This window comes from Salmo trutta, chromosome 38 (assembly GCF_901001165.1).
Source record: "Salmo trutta chromosome 38, fSalTru1.1, whole genome shotgun sequence".
NCBI classification, from domain to species: domain Eukaryota; kingdom Metazoa; phylum Chordata; class Actinopteri; order Salmoniformes; family Salmonidae; genus Salmo; species Salmo trutta.
The window spans coordinates 14,087,930-14,105,174 of NC_042994.1; the positions used below are offsets into that span (position 1 = coordinate 14,087,930).

The 17,245-nt window shown below is 44.7% G+C and overlaps 1 protein-coding gene across 1 annotated transcript; it reads right to left on the reverse strand.

Moving 5' to 3' along the window:
- Positions 1–201: 201 nt before the first annotated feature.
- On the reverse strand, positions 202–16,584 carry LOC115178298 (protein disulfide-isomerase). The gene is made up of 11 exons (XM_029739410.1): positions 16,250–16,584; positions 13,732–13,938; positions 11,724–11,857; positions 11,261–11,398; positions 9,283–9,387; positions 8,883–9,008; positions 8,415–8,615; positions 7,658–7,778; positions 6,540–6,721; positions 4,491–4,607; positions 202–1,923 (listed from the first exon to the last, which is right to left on the reverse strand). Exons 1-11 carry the CDS (start codon positions 16,386–16,388, stop codon positions 1,855–1,857), a joined length of 1,539 nt encoding a protein of 512 aa, XP_029595270.1. The 5' UTR covers positions 16,389–16,584; the 3' UTR covers positions 202–1,854.
- Positions 16,585–17,245: the final 661 nt, after the last annotated feature.

The window sequence follows — 17,245 nt, forward strand, 5'->3', positions numbered from 1 at the left end:
ATACAAGTTATTGCAGGTGTAGCAAAATGTTTGTGGGAGCTAGAAGCACAGTTGCCCTACCTGTAGCATCAGTACTATTTACTGGCATACGCATGTTATCACGGTAGGAAATCCAGATCTGATAGTCTTCCTTTAAAACTCCACATTATTGATATATTGAAACAAAACTGTGCTGAAAAGTGCAAGAATAAATGCCAACAGTCATTTTTTCATATTTTTATTTATTTGGACACCAGTTTTCACTTTTCCACATCAAATTCAATGTGATGGAATGCGTTTGTTTCTAAGTCATTTCCCCCTTGAACAGCTGCTGTTGAACGTCACAACCCTCACAACCTGCCCTACTCAACCCTCCCATCCCAGCCAAACATCAAAAACGTTCACAACCCTCACCCCGGTCTGCCCTACTCAACCCTCCCATCCCAGCCAAACATCAAAAACATTCACAACCTTGCACCTGGACCCCAAAAAAAATAAAAAATAAAAATAAAAAAGACTCACTCGATCACAAGCACGCTTACGCACACACACACACATCACCGCACGCGCACACACAACCAGGCACAAACACCTCCATGGGGACAAGAGTGTCAGGTAGAGCCAAAGCCAGAGGGATGGGGGCAGTACAGGTACGGTGGGGTAGGGCTGTTGCACTGTTCCCCCCTCCCCAAAGATAACAGGACAGAGACCGCTCTCAGAGTCCCAAAACACAGTTCCTTTTAAGTGACCACCTCTGCTCCTTCAGTAACCATGTGGAATCTGACGGCATAAACACAGTAGCCTGGTCTCAGATCTATTTGTGCAGTCTGGTCAAGACCATAGGAGTTGGCAAGACGGCACAAACAGATCTGGGTCCAGGCTATGAACATAGTGACAAACAGAAACCGTCCCAGGCCTCCCCACTAATCCCAGGTCTAACAGAGTCAGAGGGCCAACTCTACCCCAGCTTAAACTTTACCTGGGAATTACTGGTACACAGATTATTTAAAAAATATATATTGAATGAAAATACAATTAAATAAAACAAGCTATTTCCAAAGTGTATTTTTTTTCTTTAAAAAAAAGAAATAAGTCAGTAGCCATGCTGAAATGAGGGAAACTGAACTGAAAAACATGATTTGTAGACTTAGAGGGAATGGAGAGAGAGAAAGAGAGAAAAATACAGTGACCCTCAAGATTGGTCTCAGCTACAGATGCATATATTGCTACATGGAACACGTTGCTTCTTTATTTTGTTACTCTTTACAAAAAGACAATAGGATGGCCCCAAGTCCCCTGAGTCCATAATCCCACCATATAACACCTCCGGCCCTCAGAAAGACTAGCAGAGGAACAAGAACATGAGCAGCCCCCCCCAAAACTAAAAACCGGCTACACCACAAAACTAAACTGCACCACTCACACTGCGGCAGACTAGGGGGAAAGTAATTTGGGAAGAAAATGACAGGTACATAGCCCAATTTATGGATCCAACTGGATATGTCAAGCACAGTATCTTAATGCCGTTTTTAACATTTTGGTTGAAATATACAAGGCAATACAACTCCATCGTTTGATTGATGAGGAACGTTGGTAATGTAAAAAGCCGTTAAGACCAGGAGGTGCCGTTCAGCTCTGTTGAGTTCCCATGACAAGGGGACAGACGAGTCCATCTGGTCCAGCGGGAGGGAGACAGAGGCTGTCGAGGTGGCTTCAGGAGGGGGGCTGGCCGAGGGTCCTGCCACATCTGCTGACAGACTGACTGAGGAGCAGTTAAAGGAGAAGTATTAGTGTTCACAGAACAGGGGTGGAAGTGATGGTGGTTGGTTGGTATAAGGGGTAGGGGTTCGTCTCTCCTCTCTCCTTCGCCGGGTCTTATAACTCGTCGTGGTCGCCACCGTCGCCGTCGGAATCACTGTCCTGTTCATCCAGGTCTTCCATATCCTGGGAGGGAGAGAGAGAGGAGGAGAGGGTCTTTAACACCTGCCTGGAGGAAGCTGCTCTCTGAGTCTGGAGTTGTTGGGAGTAGGAAGCTTGGTAGCAAAAATGAACACGTGGTGGGAGGATACGACGCAGATCATTGTGTCTCCCCTGACAACCACATATGCTCAATTTCAAAAACAGGCAACATGACAAGCTTGAACGGTTGTTGGAAAAAACGTGCCCTGGCGAAACATATGTTAATCTATGGTGAAACATGTGCATATGAAAACAACCTAACGACTAGACACGTGGGGGGGCACTGAGGTTTAACTGAAAGGCCCTCCATGCCCATACATACTTCTGGCAGACCGCATGAACAAATGCAGCATGGTAACCCAAACAGTACGTAATTAATAATGAATAATGTTTACATACTGTTTTACCAACTTCATATGTATATACTATATTGTAGTCAAGGCCTATCCTGTTTAACTACTGCTGTACGTATACTCTTCAGATATCCATCCATCTATACAGTGCATTCAGAAAGTATTCAAACCCCTTTACTTAATCCATATATTATGTTACAGCCTTATTCTAAAACAGATTAAATTGTTAACAAAGTACCGAGTCAAGGGTCTAAATACTGATGTAAATGTGATTATTTTTTTTATTTTAATACATTTGCAAACATATCTAAAAACCTGTTTTTGCTTTGTCATTAGGGGGGGGATAATTTTATCTATTTTAGAATAAGGCAATGACATAACAAAATGTGGAAAAGTCAGGGGGTCTGAATTCTTTCCAAATGCACTGCACTACAATACTGTCTATGCATCACACACACACTCCGGACTCAAATTGCTTGTCCTAATATTTATATATTTCTGAAATCCATTATTTTACTTGTTAGGTGTGTGTATTGTTAGATATTACTGCACGGTTGGAGCTAGGAACACAAGCCCTTTCACTACACCTGCAATAACATCCGCTAAATGTGTATGGACCAATAAAATAGGAAATGACAGTCTTGCAAAGATACCATTCCGTCACGGCTGCCGGGGGATGGATACTGTTGACTGAGGATGTGGGGGTGAGGAAGGTGGGTTTGGTGATGTTGACTTGCACGTTCGGACAGGAGGCCTGGTCCCAAGGGAGAGCCTGGTAAACAGCGGCGACAGCTGCAGTGGGCATTAGCGACCGCAGTCGGGGCATGGTCTGCAATTAGACTTCTGAGAAGGGGGTGTGGTAGCGGGATGAGGGCCTTCAACTAGTTTGAGCTGGATCTCCAGTGGGTTTTGGATGCAGGCCCTGGTCTTAGTACCCAGCTAGGTGCCAGGGAAGAAGCGAAACCCCAGCCGCATTTCAAAAAGACACCAGGCTTTAAAACATTTTTAAAAAAAATTTTTTTTAGAAGCATTAGAGAGATTACCAGCTCTTGCCATTTGGCTTCGAAATGGGGAGAGAAAAATCCCATCATTCCCTTGTGCAAGAAGTCTTGGATGACGACATAAGGAACACGATTCAATTTCTCAAAACGTCTTACTCTGTTTCGTGCATTATTTCATACACCTGGGAATATCCTGCTGTAAATTATATTAGTCAGAGAATTTATTACAAACTCGGGTCAGGATTTTGAGTAGGTAAGGTTTGTCATCTCCTTCATTGATGACAGACATAGGCTGCTGGACTAACGACTGTCTCTGCCTTAACGGGTCATGTAATGAGCACGCCTGTCTGACTGCCTGCTGTGCTTGAAGACGGAGCTCATGGAAGTCTAAGTCAGCTTGACCTACATCATCTCTACAAGACCCAGTTTCCTCCAGGTTGGATTGGAAAGTGGTTGAGTCAGTGAAGTGAGATGGGGAAAGACACCAGACTTCAACACTGACAAATAACACCATGTAAATGGCCATTACAATTGTTTCTGCATTGTCCTAAGGGAAAGAGCAGGCTTTAATTGCAGGGAGGACAGGTTGCGTTCACTTTTAAATCGAGTTAAAAATAGGTACGTAGGCATGTGACCCCAATTCTAGGGTTACAAGTTACCCAAATCTTCAGGAGAGGTGGTCCTGTGGGTCTATTCTGGGTGACCTACAGGATACTGAATATCCCCCCAAAAGGCACCTAGTATGATAAGAGACCTTGCTTGCACATGCAAAACTCTTGGGCCAGTTTCTGGGGAAAACTCAATTGATCAGGATGCGTTGCACCAAAAGTTAAATCTTCTCCAACATCGCTGTATTCTCCTGCCCCGTCCACTAATGCATTGCTCTGACTGGATAACGGTTGGCTGTAACTCAAACGAATCATTTTTTTGACCGTTTGAAAGCAGCCTTGAGCAACATTCACATTTCAGAGTGTACTCAGCATATGACCGTGTAAAAAGTCATTGTGAAAAAGGCGGGTGTTCTCAGATCAAAACTGCAAGTAAAACGATTGGGCTTTGAAACGGTTTGCACGATTCCGGTTTGGCGTCATAGCAATGCCTTGCGGTTTAATGCAATCTGTCTCGCAAACATAATTATAGTGTCTGCTTGAGGATGAACACAACCCGGTTTTCATACCAATCCCAAGTGTGTACTTACATCAATCCCCTCATCCTCCTCCCCTTCCTCTCCAGCCGGTGCGCCGCCATCCTTGCCTCCGCTCTCAAGGAACTTGGTGAAGCCCTCCAGTGTCCTCTCACCATTGTAGTCGACCACCTGCATGGAAGAAAGTCACATGCATCAAATTTCTACAGGGATTTAAATACAAATGGATCATTTTCCTTTGCTTTTCCACGAGGGAAAAAAATGCTGTAACCAAGCAAGACTGACTGTTTTGCATGCATCAGCAACTATCAAATGTGGCAAAATTGTAGCTATAAAACTAGTGGTCCACTTGTCAAAGAACTACTGAAATATTATCCAAATGTCTAATTATTCAAATCAGCCTGTATGGTCCCTCAACAACACGTACTAATTTGAATCTGGAGCCAATAACCTTTGAGGCCTCGAGCCATCTTCAGATCTGTGCCAATGAGCAGTCAAGAGGAGATATACAACTATTAATGGATGAGAGAAGGCCAAAGGTGTTGTTTATAGCCCTTCTCATTTATAGAACCAGTTATTATAGGACTGCCCTTGAGATGGGTCTTGAGGACAGTCACAGAACTCTGCCTCCAGACCCACGTAGTCTCAGCCAGTCAGTTAATACAGAGAGCATAGCGAGCCAACAGACAGAAGCGGAGCCTGGGGCTACTCGTGCAGCTGCCTCCTTCCCTAGCCATCTCTGGCTCTGTCACAAGGAGGAATGGCTCAGGGGTTAACCCCAGGGCTCTTTGCGAGGGGAATCCCAACACGCAGCTCCCAATCGTACTAGAATCTCACTGAGACATTACATTTACATTTTAGTCATTTAGTAGACGCTCTTATCCAGAGCGACTTAGAGTAGTGAATGCATACATTTCATACTTTTTTTTCTTCTCCGTACTGGCCCCCCGTGGGAATCGAACCCACAACCCTGGTGTTGCAAACACCATGCTCTACCAACTGAGCCACCCGGCTTCCAGGAAGCTTTCTGCAGTTGACTGCTATGGGCTATAGTTTAGTAGGGTGGCTGGCATGCCTCTGGGGGGGATTGAGGGCCAGGGTGGTCTTTAAGAGCAGGTTTGCATTTTGTCTTGAATCTTGTTCTGGAGTGGTAAAATCTTAACCCTAACTAAACCTATTGCTTAACCTTAAATTAAATAAAAAATAATTGTTTTAATATAGCCAATTATGACATTGCAGCTGGCCTATCTAAGGGGAAATGCTCAGCTCTGCCTCTAAGACAAGACTCATGACAATAAATGACAACCTGCTCTTTAAGAGCTGGGGTGAGGGTCTCAAGAGGATCCCAAGAGGGAGAGAGCATTATCGGGCAGCCATAAAGAGAGGGGTTGGGTTTGGTAGAAGTCGTAAACACCACCAAAATGGCCGGGTCTCTCAGGCTTGGGTTTCTGCATGCGTGGCTGGCGCCACAAAATCAACCCTCCTAGTGAGTGTGGGAGCTACTTAACCTGATCATAATAACCGCACACCCACCTGTAATGCTGCGAAATATAAAATTATATTTCAGTAGTGTGGATGGATGGGTGTGTGTGGATGGATGGGTGTGGGTGGGTGGATGGGTAGCCAAAAGCCATGCTTCTCAGGTGTTCACCGAAAGAGCCAAAGCCCAGAATGGGTGGTGCTACTAACTGACGAGGGGATTAATTCCCTCTTGCGAGGGCTTGGTTTTCAAAAATGAGACCCGTGCTCAAATGCCAGGCAATTTATCACTGTCTATGTTGGGGAAATGAGCCAATTAAAAAGATATGTTGTCATGTTATCCCAAAAGTGGAATTAGACCTGTAGACCTTGGCCATTCCAAAATGGGGTTGTATGGACGACTTGAATAGTGATGCAATAGCAATAGCTTCATCACATTTGGGTATACAGCAGAGCCCCTCCGTCTCAACTCAATCTCCATCCCCTAGTGTGGGACAGAGGAACTGTCCAGCCGAGGACCATGTCAATGAAAACGTTGTAATGATACATTTGGGAGTCAACTGCCAACAGTTACAAATGGCTGCTAACACTGGCAGACATTCCACATCGTTTCAGTAGACTGACCTTGTGCTCATCGCCTGCGGGGAAGAACTTGAGCGTGGGGAAGCTGTGTACTTTGACTGTCTCGATCTCGTTGGCTGTGGAGTCCATCTTGGCTACGACGATATCGGCGCTGTCCTGGTACTTCTCTCCCAGTTTGGTCCAGATGGGGTCAAGCTGTTTGCAGTGGCCGCACCAGGGTGCATCTGCAGTGGGGAGAGCAGAGGAACAATCAGGGATAAGAGCATTTTCCTGTCCCATTCAAGCTCATTGATCATCACCTGAACGCTTAAGCTGGTTATTGTATTGCATGATGTTACTTTGCCTTCCATTTGTATCCATAGAAGTAGTATCATAACAATGTATCAGCATGGATACAACTACTCACTGATGCACAGATATGCATGCATGGAAAACAATGCACAGCTGTATAGGATCATTTATATAACGGTAAGTGACTGGAATAGGAGAACGGCTTGCCAGCGGCCCATTAATTCAAGCCGGTGGGCTGTAGTTTGAGGCTGGCAGTTAGGTTTACGACAGCTGTGTCTCCCTACAATGCCATCCTGCCCCGGCAACCCAAACACTGGGACACTTCAAACATGCAAAGAGCATGGCACGTGCGCCCCCAGCTAAACGCCCTCACTCCCCTCAACCGGCTAGGAAATACCCTCCACAGCCGTACGAGAATCTGACCCCCCCCCGTCCCCGTCAGTCAGTGACCGTAAGCGACACAAAGCCCAGGATAGAAAACTCCTCACTCTGGCTCACCACAACAGTGGAGGCAAGTTTAGTCTTCGTGAGCTATAAAAAACCTACTCCTGCGACTAAATTTATCCCAATGTTTCCTTACTCAATCTTGGGTTACGCATCAATTCGTGTGGAGGGCTGATGGAATGATCTTCGGTCCCTGTCTCTTGTACATCTGCTGGGGCTTAAAGAATAGGTGCATCGCCAGGGCTAGGAGAAAGACTCCGGTTTCAGACTCAGGATAGCTTCCCACCTCCCATCCTCCCTCCACGTGGACGGTGTAATCAAAGAGAGCACCTTAAAATATATCACGGCCATCGACCCCTGAGAAGTGAGCCTGTCGACCACCTGGGGCTTACATATGGTATTGACGAGAGGGGGGTAGTACTTACAAAACTCAACGAAGACGTTCTTTTTGGGGTCGAAGACGACCTCCTCAAAGTTCTTGCCGACCAGGACTCTGACGGGGTTCTTGTCCCAGTCTTCAGGGATGTCCTGGCTCATGAGGTGGGGCTGTGGGGGGCGACACACACGAGGAGAGATTTACGATGGATTACATGACTTTTGCAAAACCAAGAACGAGCTGAATTATGTTAGTTCCAAACTAAGCAACACTTGAATTATGGGTCGTTTCTCTGCTGAATGTTACAGAAACATGATTCCTAAGTCATGAGGCAATCTCCTATAGAATGATGCAAAACCTGCACAGTGCACATACTCACATCACTAAAATAAATATGGAGTCTAACCAATACTTGTAAGTTCACGTTCGTGATGCAGGCCCACATTGCATTAAACCTTATGACATAAGAATTTAAATTTGCAACACTTTCTGGCACAGCATGTTAGCCTACATCTGCACTTTCAATCCACTGCCATTGACGCCCAGCCATCAAGGCATGATGACTGCACTGCAGTGCCATAACAGAAATAGACTGGTTCATCAATGTCTACAGTAGGGCACGGCTGTTCTCAACGTCTAGGCTGGGCTGTGGCCTACTGTACTGAACTTAGCAGTCAGGGGCACCCCAATGTCCTAGAAACCCCAGTAGCAGCTTAACCCTGTAATCTGAGTAACACTGTTTTAACATTACCACACACGGAGCATGTACACTTGGATTGTCTGCAGACATTATTAGGCCAACACACCCTGAGTTTTCCCTCGGTGAAGAGTGTGCAGAAGGCGATGATGTTGTCGGCGGTGATGGCCTCGCTCTCGGGCCTGTACTTGGTCATCTCGTCCTCCAGGGTGATGAGGCGGATGGCAGGACATTCCTCCTTCTTCAGCCCAAAGAACTCCAGGATGCGCTGGTTGTCATCCACCTCGCTGTCGATGAAGATGAACAGGATCTGGGGGAGGAGAGGAAGAGGATGAAATACAAGGCTCAAGTATCTGGCTTTTAGTTTAGGTAGGTATGCGACGTACACTCCAGCACAGTCTCAGTGGTACATACTGAGGCGCAGTACCACACATGCAGTAAATTACTTTCAAGACGCTGGATGGAAAATAACTCTGCCTTATTCATAACAAATAGATGAGGAAAAACAAGCCTTTACTGGAGATTGGGTACAATGAATGAAGGTCGTCACTGACTCTGTTCAGTCTGGTCCACCCACCTTGCCCTTGAATCCCTCTGATGCTTTCTTGAACTCGGCCATTTTGTCGTTGAAGTCGGTAGCAGCCTTGGGCACGAACATGAGGATGTGAGACTTGATTTCTCCTCCGAAGATCTTGGGGGCGGTCTGCGGAGAAAACACAATGTTATGAAGCTCGAAAGTCATACGCGGGGAACAAAGCTTGTATTAAAGATATAAACGCTTGTATTAAAGTTGTGGTAACGGCACTGAAGGGACTCGTGATAGCCGTCATAGGTCCTTGGTGGGGATGAGGACGTCGATCGATTTTGTAGCTTAGTGTGACAGAGGAGAAAGTTAATCTGGAATAAGGTGTATTTTCTGTGTGTGTATATTTGAGACAGCACATCTGAGTATCAGCAGTATAAAGAACAGCCATTACCTGCTCAGTGAACTCGATGACCAGGGGCAGCTGGTTGGCCTTGATGAAGGCCAGCAGGTCAGCCTTGTTCAGCTCTCCGTCAAAGGTGTTACGACCCTCATCGAACTGTAGAGGACAAAACCGATGGAAACAGTTGGTAGCCAAACCCGTTAATACGCCACCAACTTCCCACTTTAGACCCGTTTTATTATATTCTGCCTCTGAACTCCCCACAAGCCAAACATAGATGTATCAAACAAGCTCATTTAAATCCCTTTGGTAACCCCAGCTGAAGAAAATCAACGTTAGGCTAAATGGGGTTTTAAGGAGTGTTAAGAACAGCAGCCCTTACTGGTACACAAAGGGAAAGTTGGGAGACCACAGGAGTGTGTGTCAGGGTTGGATCACACACACAGTAAGCAGACAATAGTGGGGTAGTATCATGACTGATGAGTGGGGGGCTTACCGGGCGATAAGATGGAGGAATCCCATCTATGTCTCATTAGAGATGGAGGGTTACGCCTTTACAATGACAGGCAGAAATCGATTGAATCGAGACATGTAAAGGTCTGCCGTTGAGCTGTGCCCTCCCTGACCACTAAAGGGCAATGATTTAAAATGCAAAGCAGATTGAGAGAGACGGAAACAGGTTGACTGACAAGTCTGGTCTGGTCCAGCGACGAAAATTTAAAGGCTTATGGGTAGGCATCTGTTTTTAAATGTCAGATGGAATCATACTTGTGCTGAATAGGAGCCAAATCCTAACTTGAGATCTAACCCACATTTTCTCCCATAAACATCAGTGCAGTATTTCTGAAGTTTGATTTTCAGCCCTATGCCTCATAGTGGAAGACTTTCAGACCATGTTTACAACTACTCAACACAAATCCCCACTAGCAGCTGGCTTCTTTCCATGTCGACCAGTGTCTGACTTAACAGGTGGACAGAAGACTATTTGACATAACATCTGATATCTATGGAAAGGCAGGAATGTGGCCATAACATGTCACATAACATATCATGAAATGTCCATGTGGACTGTGACCCAGTTCAGCCCAGGTCAGTTTAATCTAAGCTGACAAGATGTGGCTTGGCCTTGAGATAAGGATATCCAATTAACACATCTGGTCCTTTTAAGAATCATTGTCATTTGAGGGAGGGGAAAGGGTAAGACCATTACATGTCAGAGCCAAATTTAATGACCAGTTGGCCTGAATGAAGAGGAATCCCTCATCTTGCTATTACCGGGGAAATTATGGTTCAAATGAGCAAATTCCTCAGACAGAGTCGAGACTTGAGTATGAAGGTAGAATCTCAGGAGGGCTATATCAAAGAAGATCGCTTGCCCCTTCTTTTGAACTGTAAAGAGCTTCGCTGTACTTGTTCTTCATTCCCAGACACCAGCCAATGAGACTAGCATGGAAATCCTACGACTTAACACAGTGGCTGCCACTAACCCGTCAGTGATCTAGCCATGTCTAGCTTGATGATCTCATCGTCTGAAAGGCAGAACGCAGCATTGAGCACAAACACAAGCAGAATGAGAGTCAGACACATTCCCAGAGCAGGTCTACAGGATAATATTAGCAGGCCAAGACCGGATACTGCTGTAGCTATGGGGTTGTGGGATCCCGTTACCTAGCTGACACCCCAAAAGAATCAAACCTGTCTGCAGCTACCCTGCTTTAAGTTGTCCAGATTGATGTATGGGTTACACTCATCATATAACAAATCTGATGACCAGGTCATTCATAATGCATTTATAATCCAGTTAAATACAAATAACTGGTAAAACCTGACAATATTCACAGCTAGATAGCAAATGGGAGAGTGCAAAACACGCTAAGACATTCACTGCTAAGATATAGCTTCCAGGCAGTTAACAGTCTACAGAGTCCGATGGAAAGAAGGGGTTACACCATGATCAGGGTAGGAATTTTGAATGATTAAAACACTTAGGGTGATTAAATCATACTGAATCAAAGTACTCGCTCCGTACCTTCTTGAAGAGGACGACGCCATCCTTGGACACCTCGAACTTGGAGAAGACGGCGTCGTTGGAGGTGATTCCGAATGGAACGTCATCGACGGCCTCCGCAGCCTTCAGGAAAGCCTTGGCTCCCTCAGACTCGGCATCCTGCAGGACAGAATGACGCTGAGCTTAGATGCCATCATACATGAACCATAGGACTCAATAATGTAGGAAATTAACGATCAAAACATGCCCATCTATGCCTTGATAATTCATTTGAACTGTGAGAGAATGATTTGCACGTATTTCTATAGAAAATTTGCCAAAACTATTCATCAGTACTGAAAGTGTCAAACTAGCTGTCTAGTGGGAAATGGGGCTTAGTAGGCACTAAACTTTCCTGCAAAGAATCACTACAGATTGGCTTTGTAGCATCACAGTGACCTTGCGCAGCTAGGTCTGAGTAGTAGGTCAGAGGTCATGGGCTCACCTTGAAGAAGCCGATGACTGCTACCTCATTTTCGGCGATCATGGACTCTGCCTGAGCGACCTCCCCCAGGGTGGTGGCAGCTGGTCCAGTGCGCTTCTTCAGCCAGTTGACGATGTCATCAGCCTGTCTGCCAGCTGCAGGAAGGGAAAAACAGTTCTGTTAAGTCACTCTGGCCGCGTTCAAACGATAATGCATGAGACTGATTCCCTACTTCCTTTTTTTGTTCTACTGTAATGTATTCACTGAGCAGACAAGGTTGGCCATAGGAAACAATACAACAGAAAAGCAAGCCTGCCTTCATGTTTTCTAATCATGTACAGATCAGAGACAATGGCAAGGGCGGACGCAAGGATGCATTTTGAAGTATTGGAACAGGGCCCAGGTCACATGACCAGGGCTGGCTGAATAGAGACTAATGGTACGGGCCGCCACAGACAGATCAAACAATGCTTCAGGGTGAACAGGCGGAAAAGCAAATTTATTCTGCCACGACTGTGGTGGACTTGAGTAAACACAGCTACAAGTATTGCTGCCATTATTCTATTTGAATAGTTGTTATGGGGGACAAAGGACAGTGAAAGACCTCTCATTTAATAAAGTATTTCTTATCTTATTTGGTCACACCAGCCTTGTTACTGGCAGACTAAAGAAAAAAGTAGCTAAATTCCTCTGTGATCTGTTTGCCCCAACAGAGAAGACTTAAGCTCTCTAAGAACCAACGTGTCCCAACTAAGTGGACTGACTCATGATTAACCTGCTTGTTATTACAAAAAGAGCCAATGACGCAACAGCGGAGCAACACCACTGAGCGACGCTGTAGCCAGGCCAGACAGACAGACAGACAGACACAGCTGGAGAAGGAATACTGCTGCCTGCGGCCTTATGAGTCCACCACTTTTAGCGCAGAGAGAGCGAGTGCTGGAAGTTGGGGCTGTCCCACACACCCCCGCTTAAAAAAACAAACACACAGCCAGTCACAGTGAGCAAACATGAGGAACTGCACATTGCCCGGCTAGGGGGGATGGGAGGGAGAGAGGGCATGGATAGAATGTGTGGAGGAGGGAGGGGCCCCTTCATTCAGTCACAGTTATATTGGGCAGAGTGAACGGGCCATTGGCTAACACACTTGGCTGATAGGAGTCACATTACCAGCATAAGAAAAGGCATTACTTAGTGTGAGACATCCATCTGAAAAGAATTATCTGATCATAGACAGAATCTATGACTGATGGTCATAACCGGACTACTGCACTACACGAGACAGCTTATCGCTTTTGTTGGCAATAGTTGTCCCAGTCCCTGAGGTACTTAGGCATTGAGTAATTAGGTTGTTCTAGATTTAGTCATTGAGATCAGCACAATAATTCACAATAGAATAATTAGCCAGTGGACAAACTTATTTTATATAATTGGTAATTTCAATATCTGAAGGAATTCAGGGTAACGCCTTGTCCAATTGACTTGAGAAAGTGAAAAACTGGGATAAATTTGTAACGGCTAACCAAGTACACAGAAATAGCCCAGTTCTGCCTATAGACTAGGTCCACGATCATGTCAAGCACAGTATATGTTGTAACGATTAATTGTCATGCAGAGACACGGCTGTCATAATATACATTTTTGTAATAAATAAATGTAGCTTATAGACCAACACATTATAGGAAAATGAGTTAGAACATACCTAATGAAAACACAGCTTCGGTAACCCCCCCCAAGCTACCCAGTCTGAAAAACAACAGGTTTTGACCACTTGGAACTTCTGGAAATACAGCCTCTCATCCCGCCCGTGAAATTCTGCTCATAAAATGATCAAACTTTACACACTTCATGTAAAAATGAACTGCTATTGGGTAAACTACATCTACTTAAATATAAAGTTGAATCCCCTTCTCCTGAAATTAACAGGGTATGACGATTCTGATCAGTACTTTCTTTAGTTCACAGTTATTGACGGTTATACGATAGCTGTGCCAGCCCTAGCTGTAACATACATCCCTCCACTACTCACCAGAGTACTCTTTGGGCGACTCCTTGTCTCCCCCCTTGAAAAACTTGATGGTAGGGTACCCCCGGACACCGTACTCCTGGGCCAGGTCTGCCTCCTCTGTGGCGTCCACCTTGGCCAGGCGGATCTCTGAGCCCTCTGCCTTCAGCATGCTGGCAGCTTTGGCATACTCCGGGACCAGGGCCTTGCAGTGGCCGCACCACGGGGCATCTAGAACAAGAAGGAAATCGTATAAATAAAATTTGACCACACAGCTTCAGAGCCGAGAGATTTTCACTGACGGGTGAAGTAGATGCAAATACTGTAGTGACTGTTGATATACTACGTTAACATGTGAGTGTTGCTACGTTTGGGCCGAAGGGATGATTTCTAATTACTAAATAAACTGGGATTTTTTTTTTTTTTTTACTTACAGTTGGCTCTTTAGAGGGTGTGGGAAAAAAATCTCCTCTGGCAAGCTAGTTTTCAATGAGATACTGAAAAGAGTAGCCTTGGGCTATAACTAAGATAGTGAAAATGTTGCCTGAGAAAAGATGTGGATTTCTAATCTGATTTATAGAGGACATAGAATGGCTTGCAAAGGTTCTGAATGCATGAACACTGAAAAAGCCCATTGAAGTTTGAACCCATTGATTGTCTTTGTGTGATTAATGTGCCTTGAGATGTCAAGATATCACCATAAGCTTGACAAAGTCTATTAAGCTTGGTTGTAAGTTCAAAGTCCAAAGGATATTTCCTCAAATTTTGTGAGTCCTACAGGAATTCCTTTTTAACTAAATATTATATTTATCATTCTTTCAAAACTTCTATAAAAATGAGTTGGTGTGTTTTCATTGCAATGTTTCTTAGTTTCAGTGGAGAAAGCCACCCACCCCCCAAGTTCCATCAGCCAGGAGAGTTAAACAAAAGTTGAACAGATTATTCAATTTTGAAGTACACGTCAACCTAGCATCTCATTCAACATTCCAGGTCCCTCCTGTCTGTGAGCAAACAGTATTTAGCCCTCCCCCTCTTCACTCATTGGAATGTCAGAGTCGTGGAGTTCTCCAATTGGTCTGCAGGTTTGTCAGATAAAAGTACAGAATACCTCAGAGCTTGACAGCTGTAGCAGGACTGGCCTGCTGGTTACATCAAAACTATTAATAAAAGAAAGACACTGCACTCAAGAAAAAGTGGAAACCACCAAGTTCACAAGTTAATAAGCATTTAACAAATGTGTTGCAAAACCACAGCAGCAACTTATGTGAATTTCAGTAAACTTACATCAAAACAGCTCCTAACTGAAACCGGGGTAGAAACAGTGGCGGTTCTAGACCATTTCAACTGGGGGGGCCAAGCTGGGGCCAGTTGTACTGTTAGAGGGGCCAGTTACATTAGACGTTATTGTTGTCATATCGTTTTCTTCACTGCATTGCAGGCATTAGCAGGCAAAATACCATGTTCCGCGTTGCCACTGTCTAATAACAGATGTAAAAAAAGGAGGATAGTAAAATTTGTTATGTAAAAATTATTTCATACTCCACATTTAGGGGGGCCACAAGGGGGTCCAAAATTGTTGTCACAGGGGCACTGCCCCCCCCCCCCCCAGAACCGCTAGAGGGTAGAAAGTGTGCATGACCAGGAAACTGTATCTAGCAATCGAAACTCAAGTGGTGAATGAATCAAAACCAGACGTCACTCTTGCAACTAATGGAGTCTGCCTGATGTATTCACACGACTGAATAATGTTATCACTCAACAGATGCGTTGCCAGCACTGTTGCACATAGCTAGAGTATTCTAAATCGTGCATTCAGTATTGTTTCGAGACTACACAGAAGCACAAGCCATCCCTTGTAAGCTAAACAAACAAGAATAAGTTGGTCACGTTCAACTTCTAGATCCACGAAGCCACCAAGGCTGGTAAAAAAAACAGGTACTTGCACCAACAAGTGGTCACAGACGAACGTGATTGTCATTTAGTTGTTTACTTATCAGTCCTGAGACGGCTAGATAGGGATGCACTGAATACTCAAGTTGACTGTGTGCCAGGTATACTAGTTCGTTAGCTAAATGCAACAAAGTTCTGTACTAGCAAGGCTCATCCAAATGTGTTGCAGTAACTAGCTACCGAGTTAACGTTACAGTTAGCAAGCTAGCTGGGAAGGACATTGGCTTAGAGTCCTTAAAAATATATACGTTACTACTTGCAATACAATGGCCAGCAGTGTGTGTAATCAACAGTTAACGTATGACACAGGCCTAACGTTAGCTAGTTAGCGACCAATTTGAATAACTAACGTTTGCCAAGCAAAACCACGGTAACTAAGTAAACGTTAGGTACACTTGTTAGCTATCAAGAAGGCCAGCGAGTTGACGTTGGTATGCCATTCCACATACCTTTGCGTTAGCTGAAGTGAAGCTGATAACACAGTGGCAAGCGAACGCAGTTAGCTAGCATGCTAGTACATCTGCGTGAACAAATTAGCAGGAAATTTAACAAGTTAGGTTGTCTAAGCCTTTATATGATCAAGACTACTTACAGAATTCAACTAGGATGTTCGGGTGAGCTTTCAAAGCCTCCTCGAAATTACTTTTCTTCAGCACCAGAACATCATCTTCTTCGCCGATATCAGCCCGGCTTGCCACCGCCAGTGTGCAGAGTAGGAAAAACTTAAACATAGTTGCTGTCAACTGTGGTTTCTAACAGAAAATGTGTTCGTAGCTACAAGTGAATGAGCTACCGACTGAAAGTGGTGTATGTATGTATTTTCTCTTCTTACAGTTAGAACTGAAGCTTGTATTTTTGTGTCTACCGCTACTAACGTCGTGGCATTACGTGCAGGAACCAGAAGGGTCAGCCGTAGTGCGCAGGCGCATTTATCAGCTTGAAAGCTGCTCGTGTTGAATTGTGACTGGACCACAGCTGAAGGTACCTGGAAGTGAATCCACTTTGTCATTGGATGTATATTGAAATCGATTGAAATTCTTTCCAGTCGCATTCTTGCTTATATTTGAGAATTGTTGACACAAATAACTAACATTCCTTAGAATGAAGGCTTAGGTTTTATGCAGGAAATGTGATGTAACAGTATAATATGCAGGGAGATGGCAGATTATTAAAGACTGCAGTACATTTGTTTTCAGTTTGCATGGTTTGATAATCGGAGTTTGCTCGTCAATACCTCTTCGACATAAGGTCCTAGGATGATTAGGGTAATATATATAATCAAACAAGATAGAGAGCAAGGAACATACTTTTTTTCCTTCAATGGGGGAATATTAAAGGTGCTACATGGTCAATCCGACTTCTGCATTGGACGTGCAGCATTTACGGTGATATGGCCTCTGCAAAAGTCAGGACATTCATACTTCTTGCGCTTTGCAGAGCAGCATGGAGCTGTTGTGAAGGAAGTAGTCAAGGAAGGGAGTTTGTCTTTATACAGGACCTCCCGCCCCCATCTACAGTCAACCAATCATGTCATTGCAGAGCTATATGGATCCCTTGGCATTGTTAAAACATTTGGGAGGCGAAATTA

Excerpts from the sequence above, each read along its gene's own strand:
- LOC115178298 (XM_029739410.1), bottom strand. The coding sequence starts at position 16,388 with ATGTTTAAGTTTTTCCTACTCTGCACACTGGCGGTGGCAAGCCGGGCT. Across the intron at positions 11,399-11,723 it reads CAGTCATCGGCTTCTTCAAG|GATGCCGAGTCTGAGGGAGC; the intron begins GTGAGCCCATGA and ends TCTGTCCTGCAG. Across the intron at positions 1,924-4,490 it reads AGGAGGATGAGGGGATTGAT|GATATGGAAGACCTGGATGA; the intron begins GTAAGTACACAC and ends TCTCCCTCCCAG.